Source organism: Peromyscus leucopus, chromosome 23 (genome assembly GCF_004664715.2).
Source record: "Peromyscus leucopus breed LL Stock chromosome 23, UCI_PerLeu_2.1, whole genome shotgun sequence".
NCBI classification, from domain to species: domain Eukaryota; kingdom Metazoa; phylum Chordata; class Mammalia; order Rodentia; family Cricetidae; genus Peromyscus; species Peromyscus leucopus.
This window is the reverse complement of record NC_051082.1, coordinates 4495818-4513577: the sequence shown is the minus strand read 5'-3', so window position 1 is coordinate 4513577 and position 17760 is coordinate 4495818. Positions and strand designations below refer to the sequence as shown.

Genomic DNA, 17760 nt, shown 5'->3' with positions numbered 1-17760 from the left:
ATCACTCACTGGTGATATTCTCTCTCTCTCCTCTCTCTCTCTCTCTCTCTCTCTCTCTCTCTCTCTCTCTCTCTCTCTCCTCTCTCTCCCTCCCTCCCTTTATGGCATCTCACTCTGTAGCCCTAGCAGGCAAAATAACTCACAGAGATTCACCTGCCTCTGCCTCCAAGTGCTGGGAACAAAGCTGTGCGCCACCATGCATGGCTTAACTTTTGAGACACGTTTTTGATAGGCACCCATCTGTCCTTGAGCTTGTTAGTGACGCAGCCTGGCTTTGAACTCACGGTCCTCCTGCTTCACGCTCCCTTGTACCACCATACCCAGCCATGACAGATGTTTACCAAGGATGCTCTGTGTGCCAGGCACACTCTTCTGGGCACCTGGGATACATCCAAGAAAATTCAAAGAGTTGAAGTTCTGGTCAGGCTGTAAAGAATAACCGAATAAAGAATAACCTTTCCTCCTTCTGGCCTTCAGTACCCAACGTGTTTCTTTCCTAGGTCATTTCATCAGGCCCTCAGCTCTGTGATAACCATCTTTTCAAAGTCTTCTGCCGACAGCCTGTTACTGTGCCTGGCACCCAGTAGGTGCTCAGCACACAGCAGTGTAATACCTGGAGTACATATCAAAACCTATACTCTGTTCCAGAGCGAAAGCTCCCAGAACATCGTACTGACAACACAAATATTTCTACAAACATTCAGGGAGGGAGGCATCATCTGGCAGGCGGGGGTGCCCCGCAGACACCCCCAGTCAGCGGACCGTGGGCTCCTGGGAGCAGCAGGGCTCGCCCCGCCCCCTCTACCGCGCAGCCCTCCCCTCGTCCTCCGCCCACTCCCGTCGGTCTCCCGGCGGCGGCGGCGGCGGCGAGCGGCTTTGTCTCCCGGGCAGGGAGGCCTCCCTCCCTCCCCCAGCTGCTGCCCAGGGTGGAAGCGGTGGAGCTGTCCAGCATCCCGGTGCTGAAAGCCGGCGCGCCGGCGCTGCTCCACCATGTAAGGGCCATGCCCAGGCTCGCCCTGGCGCAGCGCGGACATGGAGGAGGACCTGTTCCAGCTCAGGCAGTTGCCGTGAGTACCGCGGGGGCGAAGGGAGGCAGGCGGGGTGTCCTTTCGAAGAGCAAAGCCTGCAGGGGTGCATCCCCGCACGGCCTCTTGAATTGGAAAATGCTGTTACAGACGGATGAGCTGGGCCTGGAGGGGAAAAGCCATTTTCCTAGCCCAGCTTCTGTTTCCGATTTTTTTTTTTTTTTCTAGATCTGTCAGGACCTTGTGGGAATCCTTAGTTTCTGTGTTTTCCCTTGAAAATCGCTCTCCACCCTGAAGGGGTTTTGAGGTCTATGCTGTGAGAACGTGGTGGATGCCGTTTGGAAATGTGGGCTGAATTAAGGAGGGCTGATACCTGTCCTTACCAGCCTGTCTCTCACACTGTACAATTCCTGATGTTTCCCCCTGCAAGGTCTTTTGGAAAGGACCGACGTGGTGTTGCAAACTGCTTTCTAAACAGCAAGGATGCCTTCCTAGCTTCCTAGCAGAGAGGCTGGGGCAGTCGGTTGTTTGTGAAGCATGTGAATGAGAGGGCTGTGAGCCTTGGCTGGAGATTCTTGCCTTCTGAATGAAGGGTTTGGGAACAAGCTAGCTGGAGTAAGCCTCAGCGTTGGAAACACTAGGAATGCATTCCTTTGAGGTCGGGAATTTAGGGGGGGGTTACCAGTTCACTCTAAGACTCTTGGGGGAACACGGAGAGGCAGTGGAAAGGACAGAGGCCTTCAGAGGGGTTCGCAGGTATTTTTCCTGCCACCGGCAATAGTGATTTGTTACGCAAATTCCGAGTGTCTGAATGGGGGCATTAAGAAGAATATTTCCAGGGGTCCCTGTTTTATTTTAGCGTCACTAGCCACCTGGCAGGTGGAAGTCAACTCCATGTGGGTCTGTTGGGGAGGGAGGAATGATTATTGTTAGCATGTGTGTACCTGACTGACTTTAAAAATGGTGTGGGGTCCCCCCTCCCCACCTCAAGCTACTGAAGAATTCTCCCAAGTGACTTTTGGAGTGTCTGACCTGGCTTCTCGGAGCCTCTGAGTGATCATGGGGGTTGTCATATTTACTCCTCAATTCATGGAAAAATTCATTTTGATTATACAGTATTCATTCATTGAAATTGTACTTTTCAGCCTTTGATAATAGGTCCATAAATGCCCCCCCTCAACTAACGACGGCTTCATTTCGCAATGTTAAAGGGCACCCACTTCTAACATACCAAAGTCCATGTACCATACGCAAAAACATAAAGGTCAGCGTACAGACCCTCGAGGAACCCATGCCACGTTCACTGAGCTCAAGCATCGCGTCCACAGAGCCAAGCGATGACCCCAAATAAAAAATAATAATAATCCGCAAATTGAAACAAAAATGGCTGTTCAGAATAAGAATGTGTATTGGAACGTCAGCTTTAGTGGAATGAATTTTCAAGCACTGTCAGAGCATGTGAATTTGGCAAAAGATGTATGTGCCTGTAGCTTGCTAATATAGAGATATGACATTGCGCACCGATTCTTTCCATACCTGGAAAAGAGTGAAAACAAGGAACTGTGGCATGGCTCATTCAGAGCACTTGTGTACCATGCACACGGCCGTGGATTCCACCCCCAGCACCAACTATACAGGAAGAGCCACTGAGAGCCGGGAAGCTTATATCTGTAGTTAACGGAAGCTGGGTTTAGAGATGCAGGCCTGGAATCCCAGCAATGGAGGGAGGGAGCTGAGTTCAGGAAGTACACACTCTGGACCAGCCTGTCTCAAAAATATAATAATGATAATACTACAACTAATAATGATCATTAGTTTTATTGCAAATTTATTAAATATATTATTTATATTATATTATATTATTTATTTATTTATATTTAATATTTATTAAATATATTACAACGGTCCAATACACACAAAGAAGATGCAGTGATTACAGTTTGCAGATAGCATAAGAAGCCTCTATCCTGTTCCTCAGGGTGGTTTTAAAGTCCCCATCTTGATATTTTATAGAGAGAAGCACACGAACCATCTGCTGGGGAGGTGAAATGGTGGTACTGTCAGAGAACACCGTCTCTCGGCCAGGCAGATTTGGGTTCAAATCTTGACCTCGGGTCAGTTTCGCTAGCTATAAAGAGCCAGGGACAGATGGGGATAAGTGGCAGGGGCACAGTGCGTGGATCGCATACTTGAGCACCCAGGTTCAATCCCTGAAAAGATGGCTGTCATAACACTTGGTTCATATGTTTATTATGAAGGTTCAATGCGATGGGTGCTAAGTGCTTGACAACACAAAGCATTAGACAGGAGCTATCTACTGGTCATTATGGCTGAAACATTTATAAAAGGTAATTATGTAGGTTAGTGTTGCTGGACTTCCCCAAAATGGCTGCTCAAAAAACCCCAGAGGCTGGAGAGTACGTTCGGCTGTTCGGCTGTTAGGAACACTTGCTGCTCTTCCGGGGAACCGAGTTTGGTTCCCAGCACCCAAGTTCTCACAAACACCTGTAACTCCAGCTCCAGGACATCTGATGCTCTCTTCTGTTCTCATGTGTGGCATACAGGCACCCATATGGGTAAACAAAGAAAAAAAATCTTTTTAAAAAGAAAGCCCCAAAATACACTTGAATGAAGTCATTAGCCTGTAAATGTGCTGACCTCCGTTATGAGAAGGAGGAAGCTAAAAGAGAAAGAAAGCGGCAACCGTGTGAATCTGAGTGGGTTACACATCACGACTAAGATGTTTCTCAGACCGTGCCCTGCATAGATTATGCGCAGATTGCAGGCAGCAGACTTCCTGAGAGCAATATGGTTTAAAAAAAAAATTCTGAGTGCTGGCAGGAATGGACTCTGGAACAGACTGGGTCCTGCGGGAGGCTGGGTGTTCATGGGCCCTAAGCCTCTAAGCAGATTGCAGGGATCGGGAGGGGAGCGGGGCAAGGGTGTCTAAGAAAGCAGTCCTCTGGTGCGCCTGGAGGCTGCACAGCTCTGGATGCCCCCGTTGAGACCACAAACATTGTTCACCTGCTGTCCACGGGGGACGTGTGTGGGGGTATGGGGCAGCCAAACGTTTGTGTCCTGCTCTTCCTTATCGTGTACCTGTGCGAGGCAGGTTTTGTGAGATTTCTCTTTTCCAGGATAATTTTCCTTTTCGGTGATGGGGAGGGAGCCCAGGGCCTCATGCGTGCTAAGAAAGAACTCCATCACCGATCTACACCCCCAGCCCTCAGATGACTCTATCTTTTCCTGGAATTCACTCTGTAGACCAGGCTGTCCTAGAACCCACAAAGATCTGCCTGCCTCTGCCTCCTGAGTGCTGGGATTAAAGGTGTGCGCCACCACACCTGGCCACTCAATAGTTTAACTTTGAAACCATCCTTGGTACAAAGCAGTGGATGGACGATTCAGATAAAATGGTCCATACGTTGAAGGAGCTGTAGTCTACAGCCACAGTACAGTAGCCACTGGCCACGTGTGGTTAATATAAATTATATAATTTGCATGTGAAATAATTTATGCAATATAATATTGTTCTACTTATATTTCTGTGGCTGGGCTAAGACACCCTGCATCATAGAGGAGGGGAGGGCTTATCCGGCCTCTGTTCCTCATCACGGTCCATCACTGAGGGAAGCCAGTGAAGAGGCACGCTTGCTGTTCCATGCAGCATTACCTCCCACTGGGCAAGTCACTTCACAACCAAGGTACAGCAGGAACCATGGAGGACGCTGCTTGCTGACTCACTGACCAGTTTATACCCAGCTAGCTTTCTTACACAGTTCAGAACCACCTGCCCAGGGACTGGTGCCACCCACAGTGGGCTGGACCTTCCTATGTCAAATAACAACCAAAACAGTTGCCCATGGAGAGGCACACAGGCCAACCTGGCCTTCCTCTCAGGCTGCGTCCTGTTGATAGTTAAAACTGACCAGGACAAACACATAGTATAAATAAATAAACAAAATCTGCCCCGTCATCAAAGGCTCACCATATTTCAATAGCTACCTACGGCTAGGGGTTACCACTGTGTGCAAGTATGTCTAGACCATTTCTGGAGCTGCGCTGCTTTCTCAGGTTCTATTGTGCGGTCCTGGCCTGGGAGAAGAGGCAGGCATTGAGTGTGTCACACTCATAGCTATGAGAACTGTTTTCACTGTCTGTCCGGCCTCGGACTGTGGAGGGATCCTGATTCTAGATGACGATGAGATCAAGGAGAGCTTCCAGATATAGTAGGAACCATCCAGAAACACAATGCCAGTGTGGAACGTTCCAGAAAGAGGGGGACTTTGTGAGGAAAAGCCCAGAATGGGGCGAGCATGATGTGGCTCAAATTTATCCAGTAGAGCGTGATAAATGAGCATCTTCGGAGATAACTGGAAAAGATCACAGGGTCAGGACGTTCAGGGCCCTAAACGATGCTGCAGAGTTAGGTCTCCAGCCTCCATGTGCTCTGTCCACCATCTCTCCTTTTTGACGTTTCCAGTCTTCGTGATAGCGGATGCACCTGACACCTCAGTGAGCCCTTGTCTGCTGGCCTCAGTAACTGAGATAAAGTGAGGGATTGGAGTCAGGCAGTGCTGGGTTCAAATTCTGCCTCTGACACTTACCACTGGGGTGGTTTTTGGCCTTTGACTTCATCTTCCGGAGGCAAGGTGCTCATCCGTGGAGTTGGGCACCTGCTTCCCCTGCGTGGCTAACCTGACGTAGGAGCAGAGGAAGACACTGGGCAGTGGAGTTCCAAGGAATGCTTCTGGCATTTCTTATCCTCTTCTGCTTTGGCTTGGGTTCCTGGACCTCACTTTGTTCAGGAAATAAAGCAAGCTCCCTTACAGAAACGCCTGCAGTGGTGTGGCAGCATGTGTCTGAACTTGAACTCTTATAAAAATTAATAATAATACAATTTGTTATTTTTTTAATGTATGTGAATGTGTGTGTGCCTGCATGAGTTTTATGGGCACTTTGTACATAGAGCCCTCAGAGGCCAGAAAAGGGCTGTTGCACTCCTAGAACTGAGTTCCTGGAGGAGGTTGTGACCCTCTAGACAACGTAGTGCTGGGAAGCGACCCCTGGTTCTCTGCAAGATCAGCAAATGACCTTAGCCACTAAGCCCTGCTCCAGCCACTGAGCTTGAGCTTGAACTCATGATCCTCCCTCCTCTTTTTAGCAGCTCCCATTCCTTGATGGCCACACCTCCATTCCCCGGTGGCCACACCTCCCTCGCAAACTGTTGAGGTCAACTCTGGCTTTCTCTCTCACAGGCACTTTCAATCTTTAGGAAATTTTGCTGCTCTTGGTCTCAGTGTCATCCACACTCCAGCCTGCTTCTCTCCACAGTCGCCAGATCCCACAGGCACATCCCCATCTGTTCCCAGCAGGACTTAGCTCCTTGCTGGCCTCCCCACTCTTGACCTTGCTTCCTAACAGCCTGCTCTCTCAACACATCAGCTGGAAGATTTTTCCTTTAGATTTACTTAATTAAAATTTTTTTCTGTGTGTGCGTGCGTGCGTGCGTGCGCACATGAGTGTGGGTGCCCACAGAGGACAGAGGGGACATTGGGTCTCCTGGAGATGGTGTCATAGGCATTGGGAACCATCAATCTCAGGTCCTCCACAAGAGCAGCGTGTATTCTTAACGGCTGAGCCATCACTCAGTCTCAAGAGGGACTTTGTTAGATATCAGATCAGGCCATCACCTGCTCAGAGGCTTCCTGTGGCTCCTTCCTGTCCACACTGCCTCAAACAACTGCAGCTCTCTCTCACACATGCCAGTTGGATACCATAAGCCCTAAACCAACAAAAACCCAAACCAGAAGACGCAGGCAATGAGACTCTGTAAAGGTCACTGTTCCTCACCTTTCCTATAGGAATGGGAAATGGCTTGGCTGCTGTGGAACAGGGTGTGGGGCCTCAGAAGCTCAAGAATAGGATCTACCTGCTCTAGCTGTTCTACAGGGGTCTGCACCCACAGAATCGACCAACCGTGGGCTCAGAACACGGAAGAGCATTGCCTCCTCGCGAAGGACATGCAGGCTGGTTTTGTTGTCATTCTCTCAATGACAGTCTGTTTCCATGATGCTGACCCTGTGACAGGGATCCTAAGTCATTTAGGGATGTGTTAAAGTACACAGGGGGATATGTGGAGGTTGTGTGCAAATCCTATACCATGTCATAACATGTGAGTACCCAGACTATGGTTTCCATGGAAGGTTCTGGAACCCCCCCATAGCTACTGAGAGATGGCACCCGAAAGAAATGGATATGTGGTCTCAAAGAAGCTTTGCATCACCATGTGCATCATTGTGCTGTCAACAGTAGGCGAAACATGGAGACAGCCGATATCCATCCACAGATAAATAAAGTGTGGTATATCTAGTCAACTGGAATACTATTCAGCCCTGAAAGGGAAAAACATTCTGGTCCACACTGTAGCATGAGTGAACCCTGAAGTCAGGATGCAAAGTGAAATGGGCCAATCATGAGTGCTCTGTGAAGCTGCTTGGACGGTGTGCTCAGAGCAGGTGTGTTTTCGGAGCCACAGAGATGAATGGTGGTTGCCAGGGAGCTGGTGGGACAGTGGGGGACAGGAAGCAGCACCTGATGGGCACAGACTGAGGGATCTGAAAAGATGTGTAGCTGGGTGCTGGCGGCAGCTGCATCGCCATGGGACTGTGCACTGAGGATGGTTAAAATAGGAATTCTCTGCTTTGCTTTTTTGGATACAGAGTCTCATACAGTCCAAGCTGGTCTTGACTTCACTATGTAGCCAAGGCTGGCCTTGAACTCCTGAATCCTCCTACCTCTGTATCATGGATGTGGTGATATTTTGTTTGTGATCTAACAAATAAATCTTGCCTGAAGATCAGAGTGCAGAGCTAAGCCGCTAGTTAGCCATAGGGGCCAGGCGGTGGTGGCACACACCTTTAATCCCAGCACTCATTTAGAAGTTTTTATTATTATTATTATTATTATTATTATTATTATTATTATTACATGTCCAGTTGGAACCTCCAGCTCATCCCTGCATGATCCAGAAAGCCCCATTCCTGTCTCTCTCTCTCTTTCCAAACCCTGCCTGCTCAGAGAGTCTGAACAAAGAAAAGACACCAAAAAGCCCAGCTCCGCATTCTTGACACCTATCACAACTTCCTCCCCTGTTGCCGCCAGCTGCCCAAATCCCCAGCCAAAGCTCTCAGCTTTGGACCACACTTGGGACACACACCCAGCTTGTGGTGGACACGTCACCACCCCTCACCTACAACCTGTAAAGTCTCCCTGCTTTAGTTCTGGTGTGTGACTTGGCTGGCCTCGATCTCTGGGACCAGAGAACCTGCCCAGGAGTTGCTTTGCTCAAATATACCTGTTACACTTTTTTAATTTGCCTTGATCTGGCTAACTGAGTCAGTGGAGAAACCTATTATGGGTGTGGGGGCACAGAAAACCAATTACTATGTGTGTGCATGTGTGGTTAGGTGCACACACGGAGACCAGACTTAGGCCATCAGTTCTCTCCTTCCAGCTTCACAGAGGCGCCCCAGGGATTGAGTCTGCACCTTCAGGCTTGTGCCGCAAGCCCCTTTGCCCGCTGAGCCATCTCGCCAGCCCTCACCTTCTAGAACTCATTCATTTTGGTGCTGGCATTGAACCAGGGCCTTGACCATGCTAAGCACGTGCTGCGTCGCCCTGAGCCACATCCCAGCCCTCACTGTCCGGTGTGTTTCCTTCGTGGGGAAAGGTTTGCAGGGAGGGGAACCCTCCTGCATTCTAAGTGTCGGGGCAGGGCTGCGGGTTCCACCCCACCCTGGATTACTGGGCCCCAGGGTAGACCCGTTTATGCAGCCCAAAGGATTAAGAAAGCTTTGTGATGAGAGAAAGAAACAAAACAAAAACAGCCCCAGAAAAACCCATGCAGTGGCTGAACTATTTTCCTGCCCGTTTTGGGATAGACACAGCGGGAGACTCCAGTCACCCGGGAAACCAGATGGAGATTTCTTGTTTATTTATTTATTTCTCACAGATTCCTTTTTGAAAAATTGTTATTTCTATTTAGTGTGTGTGTGTGTGTGTGTGTGTGTGTGTGTGTGTGTGTGTGTGTGTGTGTGTGTGACACATGTGGAGGCCACAGAACAACTTCTGGGAGTGGGTTCACTCCTTCCACCCAGTGGGACCAAGGGATCGAACTCAGGTCCTCAGGCTTGGCAGCAAGTTCCTTTACCTGCTGAGCCATCTTGCTGGCTCGATTGTAACCTCCCTAGCTGGGTGTGCCGGGTGCCGTTCTGCGTGAAGTGATTGTTCCTGTGTCGTCAGTAGTTTCTCTTTCACTCTTCCATCCAGACAGGAAATAAGGTTTCCTTAGTTCCAGCAAAATTACATGAGAAAACAACCTAGACGTAGGAAAGACCGTTGGCTTATGGTTGCAGAGGTCTTAACCCATGGCCAATTGACTCCATAGTCTTGGGATAGCCTGTGGCTGGTTGGGTCCATTGTCTTGGGATAGCCTGTGGCTGGTTGGGTCCATTGTCTTGGGATAACCTGTGGCTGGTTGTCTCCATTGTCTTGAGTAGCCCATGGTCAGTTAGCTCCATTGTCTTGGGATAGCCTGTGGCTGGTTGGGTCCATTGTCTTGGGATAGCCTGTGGCTGGTTGTCTCCATTGTCTTGGGATAGCCCATGGATGGTTGGGTCCATTGTCTTGGGATAGCCCATGGATGGTTGGGTCCATTGTCTTGGGATAGCCTGTGGCTGGTTGGGTCCATTGTCTTGGGATAGCCTGTGGCTGGTTGGGTCCATTGTCTTGGGATAACCTGTGACTGGTTGGGTCCATTGTCTTGGGATAGCCCATGGCTGGTTGGGTCCATTGTCTTGGGATAGCCTGTGGCTGGTTGTCTCCATTGTCTTGGGATAGCCCATGGCTAGTTGGGTCCATTGTCTTGGGATAACCTGTGACTGGTTGGGTCCATTGTCTTGGGATAGCCTGTGGCTGGTTGGGTCCATTGTCTTGAGTAGCCCATGGTCGATTAGGTCCATTGTCTTGGGATAGCTCACGGCTGGTTTACTCTGTTGTCTTGGGAGTGTGGTGATGTAACAAACACATCCTGGCAGCAGGGATGCGTGGTAGAGAAGACCTCTCACCTCAGGGCATCCAGGAAGCCCAGAAGGACAGACAGGAACCTGGCCAGGCCCCCGGGACCCCTTGAATGTCTCCCTCCAATGACCTAACTTCTCCCACAGGCCCACCACCTCCCAGAGGCTGGTGAAGGAGACTTTAACATGGGCCTTACGGGGACACTCCAGGTCCAAGCTGTAATGGGCATTCTCCTCGGCATGATTGACATTTTAGATCAGATCTCACTGCTGGGTATTTAGCCGTGTCCTGACCTGCTAAATGCCACAACCTACCCTCAACCCACTTCTCATTTTCAATTATGAACGTTGATACTGTCTCCCAACATCGTCCATGTCCCTGGGAGGGCACCCCATCTTAGACGAGTTACCTAGTCAGGGCCTCCAGAACACCTTCAGCTCTCCCCTGGAACCCCAATTCTGAGTCTATCACATCAAATCCTTCATACCTGCTTCCTCAGCAACACCTGAACCTTCCTTGACCACCACCACCACCACCACCACCACCACCACCACCACCCCGTGTCCTTTAGCTAAAGACTCTGAGAACCACCAGGGCAAGAACTCAGCCTTACAGTGAGAAGATCCTCACTGCACGAACATCGTGTAGTCACAAGATGGCACACACCCGTGATCCTAGGAATTGGGAGGCAGAGGCAGGAGGACCTCTGTAAGTTAAGGCCAACCTGGTCCATGTGGTGAGTTCCAGGTCAGCCAGGACTACACAAGTGAAAGCTTGTGTCAAAGAACATAAATTAAAAGCTTGCCATGGCAACCACCCCGCAAGCTGTAGCTCAAGCCCTGCCTCTTCCTCCTCCTCCTCCTTCTCCTCCTCCTCCTCCTCCTCACCTCTCTACTGATGGCCCGGCTGAGAGCTGTGCCTGGGCATCATGCTCAAGCAGCCCTGCTAACTTGGTGGGACTATAGGGCAGGTTGTATTTCCTCCCAGGCCTCAGCTGCACCGTCTGTGAGGTGGGGACAGTAAGGAGCCCCACCTTCCGGGCCCAGTGCCTTCTTGAGGGGCGTCCATGAGTGGGTGCAGAGAACATGGTATGGGCCTCATCGGCACCCTCCCTCCTCTGTGATCATTTCTACTGTGGTTGGGATGTGAAATGCTCCCTACCAGCGCATTCGTATCAACATCTGGTCTCCAGTTGATGACTTGGGTTTGGGAGTCTGTGGCACCTTCAGGATATGGGGCTTAGCTGGAGGACGTGGGTCACTGGGGAGTCGGCCTTGAGGTTTATAGCCAGTGAGGGGGGGAGCTGCTTCTGGCCTTCTTTTGCCTTCCTGATCCTTCCAGATGTGAGTGAGCTCTGGCCAGCACAGCTGTGCCACAGGAATGGGCAGGATGCCCTCAGACCATGAACCCAAAGAAATCCTTTCTTCCCTGAGGTCTTTCCTCTGGCTGTTTCATCACAGCCGTGAGAAATGTCACCAACACAAGAAACCGATTCCGGAAGTGCTCCCTGTGCTCAGCTTGACCAGAGGGTTCTGGTGCTTCAGAACTGGCTTGAGGCAGGAATGGGGAAGCCTCAGAACAGTAAGCCCATCTTGGCGGGAGGGAGATTCTGCTGGGAACTGTGGGAGACCAAAATGGCAATGGGAGTGCAGTCACTATCTAGGTCCTGGTGCAGCCAGCCAGTGTCTAAGGTCCTGGTGCAGCCAGTGTCTAAGGTCCTGGTGCATCCAGCCAGTGTCTAAGGTCCTGGTGCATCCAGCCAGTGTCTAAGTCCTGTGCAGCCAGTTCTAAGTCTGTGCAGTTCTAAGGTCCTGTGCATCCAGCCAGTGTCTAAGGTCCTGGTGCATCCAGCCAGTGTCTAAGGTCCTGGTGCAGCCAGCCAGTGTCTAAGGTCCTGGTGCATCCAGCCAGTGTCTAAGGTCCTGGTGCATCCAGCCAGTGTCTAAGGTCCTGTGCCCAGCCTGTCTAAGTCCTGTGCATCCAGCCAGTGTCTAAGCCCACCAGCCGTCCTGGTGCATCCAGCCAGTGTCTAAGGTCCTGGTGCATCCAGCCAGTGTCTAAGGTCCTGGTGCAGCCAGCCAGTGTCTAAGGTCCTGGTGCAGCCCCTGCAAGCCGCCCCCAGTGTCTAAGGTCCTGGTGCAGCAGCCAGTGTCTAAGGTCCTGGTGCAGCCAGTGTCTAAGGTCCTGGTGCAGCCAGCCAGTGTCTAAGGTCCTGGTGCAGCCAGCCAGTGTCTAAGGTCTGGTGACAGGTCAAGTCCTGGTGCAGCAGTGTCTAGGTCTGGTGCAGCCAGCCAGTGTCTAAGGTCCTGGTGCAGCCAGCCAGTGTCTAAGGTCCTGGTGCAGCCAGTGTCTAAGGTCCTGGTGCAGCCAGCCAGTGTCTAAGGTCCTGGTGCAGCCAGCCAGTGTCTAAGGTCCTGGTGCAGTCACTATCTAGGTTCTGGTGCAGTGACTGCAGCCTCTTTAAACCTCACCTCACTTGTGAATCAGTTGGAACCCCTTAGGAACGAGTCCATAGTACTGGAGGCTTCCCTCCGGCTCACTGCTGCTATGTATGCATATTTAAGAGTCACCCTTGACCCAGTCACATGGGCACCCACCTGTCCAGAAGGCCTCTGTTGCATCCACCACCCCCTAAAACAGCCTTTTAATCTCAGGGCCTTTCTGGCTGAGCAGGGGCTCCTTACAGAGGCTTCACACCTGTCTCCCACCTCCTCATTCAGCAGAGTCATTCTTTGGGTCCAGATCGAATGAGGAGGGTTTCCTTCCGCATATCAGAACCTCAGCTATTGAAAAGAGAGGTCTCTTCCCTGGGCAGCCTCTTCCCAAACCACAACAATCTAAAACTTCCTTCCTGGGGGCTGGTTGGAGAGACGGCTCAGTGGCTAAGAGCCCTGGCTGTTCTTCCTGAGGACCCGGGTTCAATTCCCAGCACCCACGTGGCAGCCCACAACTGTCTGTGACTCCATTTCCAGGGGATCTGACACCCTCAGACAGACAGACCTGCCTGCAAAACACCAATGCCCATAAAATAAAAATAAATGAAATCGTAAAAATGAAGGAGGGCCTCAGGCTGGCTCTGAAGGAGACCAGGCAGGGGCCATTTGTCAGTGAACTTGGCAGTTCCTGTCGCTGGAATCGCAGTGTCTAGCCCCACTCATCAATGGCTGTCAGATTCCAGGGGCCCAAGTGCCAAACAGCACAGGCACCTGGGACAAGGTTGAGGGGGGCTGTTTGTGTGTGACGAGGAGCTCAGTTCGCCAGTGGCCTGTTTAGCCTTTCAGATGTCTCTCCAGGAAGAGTGCAGAGGCAGAGGTCCTGAAGGAAAACTCCCACTCTACTGCACAGCCCTCTGGTCCGACCACGGTGACCACACAGCCCCTGCCCCTGGCCCCGCTTCCCCTCTCACCATCTTCCAGTATTAACCACGTTGGCTTCCTGGATTCCAGCACTTTTGACGCCTGAGAGCCCTGTCACCTGGGTCGGGTACCTTTGCCCTGATCAAACGCCCGATGGGACATCTTCATAAATCTTTTATTTTTGTCTCACAATCTCTGAGGCGTCCAGGCCACCATGGTGAGGGAGGAAGGGTGGGACAGCCCAGCTCACGGTGACAAAGGCATGTAGTAGATCTATCAACATCACAGAGTCCAGGAAACAGAGACCGTGACAGGAAGGAGCCAGGATCACATGCCCATAAAGACCCGCCCCAGGGGCCTGCTTCCTCCTGCTAGGTGCCTCATGCTGAAGGTTCCTCAGCCTCTCAGAAAAGAACAGCAGCTGGAGCAAACCCCATCCCAAACAGGAGCTGGCAGGGGGAGGGGGCATCTCAGACCGAAGCCACCATGACATCCCTTCTAGAGGAGTCATCCTCGCTCAGCAAAAGCTGAGCTGGCATTGGGTCGTGAGGCCCCTACCGGTCCTAAGGTCCTGTCCCTAGTCACCTCCCTTCTCTGGTTCTCATTCTATGGACCACATCCACCTTCTCCCCTCCGCCCACCCCCCATTGCTGTAAGAGAACACATCCTTTCAACGGGCGTTTAACCTGTCCATATCTCAATAACAACACAGCCTGTGGTACATTCCCGCTTCTGTGGGGGGACCAGAGACAATGTGGCTCTTGTTCCTCAGGTGCCATCTCCCTTCTATTTGAGACAGGGTCCCTCACACGGCCAAGAACTTGCCGAGTGGCTTACGGTAGTTGTCAAGTGAGCCCCAGGGCTCCACCTGTCTCTGGCTCCCCAGAACTGGGGATTACCAATACGTGTTCCCACACCTGGCTTTTTAAAACCTGGGTTTAGCCGCTCAAACGTGGGCCCCCTCTTACTCCCGAGGCGAGCACTTCAGTGACAGCCACCTCTGAGGGGTCCCTGTATCTTGTGATGCTGTGAGCGCATAGTCCTCTTGTGAGAGAAGGCACGCCGGCGACCTCATCACAACAGGGGTGAGAGCCACATGACCCTTGTCCCATTCTGGAGCCAGCATTGGGCACACCACCAGCCCTGGGTCAACACTCAGTGAAATCACCAGTCTTTTCAAGACACGGTCTACACAGGGATACCTTCGGTCCCCATGGCAACCCCGTGAGGTAGCAACTCCCATCTCTACTTAAAGTCCGCGAAACTGACCCAGAGTGATGAAGTAACCTACAGAGTGGGTAAGGAGAGCCAAAGCCAAGACGGTCTGAGGTGGCACTGAGCTCTCTTCTGAGGGGACCCCTCTGTCTGCAGAACCCTCAATGCTACCCTGTGATGATCACAGATCATCAAGCTTTGGTTTTCAGCCTGGACTCAAGGAATTAGGGTCAGAGGCTCAGATGGAGAGGGAGAGAGAACATGACCAAGCATCCTGGAGTCACAGGCCCTTGCATAGGGTCCCTGACAGGGCAGATCTCGCTAGACAGCCGTTTCTTCAAAGTTCTTCCCTTCCTTAAGTAGCAAATTTAGATAAAACAAATGTCTCCGGCTATTTTGGTAAATTATAAGCTATATATATACACACATACCTATATATAATATATTTAAATGCCAAGAAATCCGAGCAGCAGGAGCCAGCCTGCCTTCGGCCCACCATATATTCAGCATATGCTGCTGATATTTGCTTTTCGTTCACAACCCCCTCCTCAGGAAATCTTGGCTCATACACTTGATAAACATTCTTTTTTTTTTTTTTGAGCCCAACAGACTCAAAATATAGCCTGGCTGGCTGCATCTAATTTAACGTCATCAAAGGTCTCTTTTTCATATCTATCTGAAGACAAGTTGTAACAATCAAGGTTGCTTCTCAAAGGTCACCAGGGAGGAACTGTGAACACAGCCTGCAGGGTCTGTTCAGCCTCATGTTGGACCCACCAGTCCATCGCTCCCATTTCACGAAGTCATGTACGAGCATGCACAGCACAACGTTAACCCGACTCGGTACTCAGGAAATACGTGGAACAGAAGCAACCTGGCATCCCAGTCAAAAAGGCCCCAAATTGCCAGGCGGTGGTGGCGCACGCCTTTAATCCCAGCACTCAGGAGGAAGAGGCAGGTGGATCTCTGTGAGTCCGAGGCCAGCCTGGTGTACACAGTGAGTTCCAGGACAGCCCAAGCTACCCAGAGAAACCCTGTCTCAAAAAAACAAAAACAAAACACACACACACACACACACCAAAAAAAAAAAAGCCAAAAATTAATGAACCCAAAAGGAAAGGAAAATGGTTTTCATTTCTCAGGAGACCCCATTCCCCTCCAACCCTCCACCTCAGGACAATGCCTCAAATGTCGATTCAGGAGCCAAGACCTGATATTCTTTTTTAGGGGGTGTTAGGGCTTGAACCCATGACCTGGCTACCCGTAGGCAGGAACCATACCACTGAGGCACAGTTCAGCCTAGGTTCTGCCAGCTCCTGAGGGAGGCAGAAAGCCTGGTTCAGGACCGCACTGAAGTTGCAGTGTCCTGTTCTCTCTCACACATCTACCAAGGAAGCCCCACTGGGTTCCCGTTGGCCAGCACAGACCAGCTAGTGTGGAGGCATGGGATGCTGACGTTGGAGTAGGAATGACCCCCATGCACTCCTGTTTGAGTGCTCGGCCTGTAGGGAGGGGCACTCTTAGGAGGCGTGGCCTTGTTGGAGGAGGTGTGTCCCTGTAGGGGCGGGCTTGGAGGTCTCATATATGTTCAAGCAGTGCTCAGTGTGGGACAGTTCACTTCCTGTGGCCTGTGGATCAAGATGTGGAACTCTGAGCTCCTCCAGCACCATGTCTGCCTGCATACCACCGTGTCCTGCCATGATGATAATGGACTAAACCTCTGAGCTGTCAGCCACCCCAATTAAATGGTTTCCTTTGTAAGAGTTGCTGTGGTCATGGTATCTCTTCACAGCAATAGAAACCCTAACTAAGACGAATGTCTATTGCAGAATAACATGCACAGAACTATTTTGATATCTTGGAGGACACTGAATAACATGCAGCCACCATCATATCCCTCCCCAAAGCTTTGTTTCTTCCCCTTCTCATGCTCCGTGCTCATTAAACACTGATCCTTGAGCTAGACGTAGGGGCCACACACCTGTAGTTCCAGGCAACAGTTCGGAGGCAGAAGCGTGATGAGCTCAAAGCCAGCCTGAGCTACTTAATGAGACTTGATCTCAAGAACAAAGAGCAAACAGTAGAACAGATAATAAAGTCATTCACTCCCCATTCCTCTCCTTCCAGTCCCTGCAAACCACCGTTCTACCGTTTATCTCTGAAGTTGCCTGTTCTGGGTCCCCTCCTCAAAGTAGACTCACAAAGGACTCGTCCTGTGTCTATTTATTCTCCTAGTGTAATGCTTTTAGGATTTCTCTAAGCTGTACAGTGTCGGAATTTGCTTCCTTTCTAAGGCTGTTTAATATTCCACTGTATGGATGTACCACAGTTTATCTATCCACCTACCAACAAACACTTGGGTTGTTTCCACCTTTAATTAGTGTGATGGCACATTGCACGTTGTGACATATGTTTTTTTTTTTTTTTTTTTTAAAGATTTATAATGTATACAATGTTCTGCCTGCATGTATGCCTGCATGCCAGAAGAGGGCGCCAGGTCTCATTACAGATGGTTGTGAGACACCATGTGGTTGCTGGGAATTGAACTCAGGGCCTCTGGATGAGCAGCAGTGCTCTTAACCTCTGAGCCATCTCTCCAGCCCGTGACACACAGTCTTTTTTTTTTTTTTAAATGGTTTTTCGAGACAGGGTTTCTCTGTGTAGCTTTGCACCTTTCCTGGAACTCACTCTGTAGCCCAGGCTAGCCTCAAATTCACAGAGATCTGCCTGCCTCTGCCTCCCGAGTGCTGGGATTAAAGGAGTGTGCCACTATCACCACCACCACCACCACCACCACCACCACCACCACCACCACCCAGCTTCTGTGATATACATTCTTAAATGAACAATCCACACATAGGTAAGTCCCTCCCCTCCTGAAGAATGTTCCAGTTTTAGATACACACAAACCAAACTGCCAGCAGCTTGCTACCCCAGAAGAGACATGTCTGGGAATGGAAACTCTGAAGATGGCTGAACCAAAGCCTAGGGAAGCCGCTTGCTGTCGGACATAGGGCGAGCTCCCCGCCCCTCCGAGCATAGGTGTCCCCCTCGATAAAATGGGGAGAGCGAAAGTTAAATAA

At 50.8% G+C, this 17760-nt stretch overlaps 2 protein-coding genes across 3 annotated transcripts in view; one reads left to right on the top strand and one right to left on the bottom strand.

Annotated features, from left to right (window-relative positions):
* Usp30 (ubiquitin specific peptidase 30) overlaps positions 1 to 17760 on the bottom strand; it is a 56776-nt gene that overhangs the window by 29729 nt on the left and 9287 nt on the right. The window lies entirely within an intron of this gene.
* The window catches only part of LOC114686978 (SV2 related protein), a 69096-nt gene continuing 52156 nt past the window's right edge, over positions 821 to 17760 (top strand). The window contains 1 exon segment of the mRNA XM_028861683.2: positions 821 to 1067. Coding sequence (XP_028717516.1) covers positions 1033 to 1067 — 35 coding nt within the window. The 5' untranslated portion in view covers positions 821 to 1032.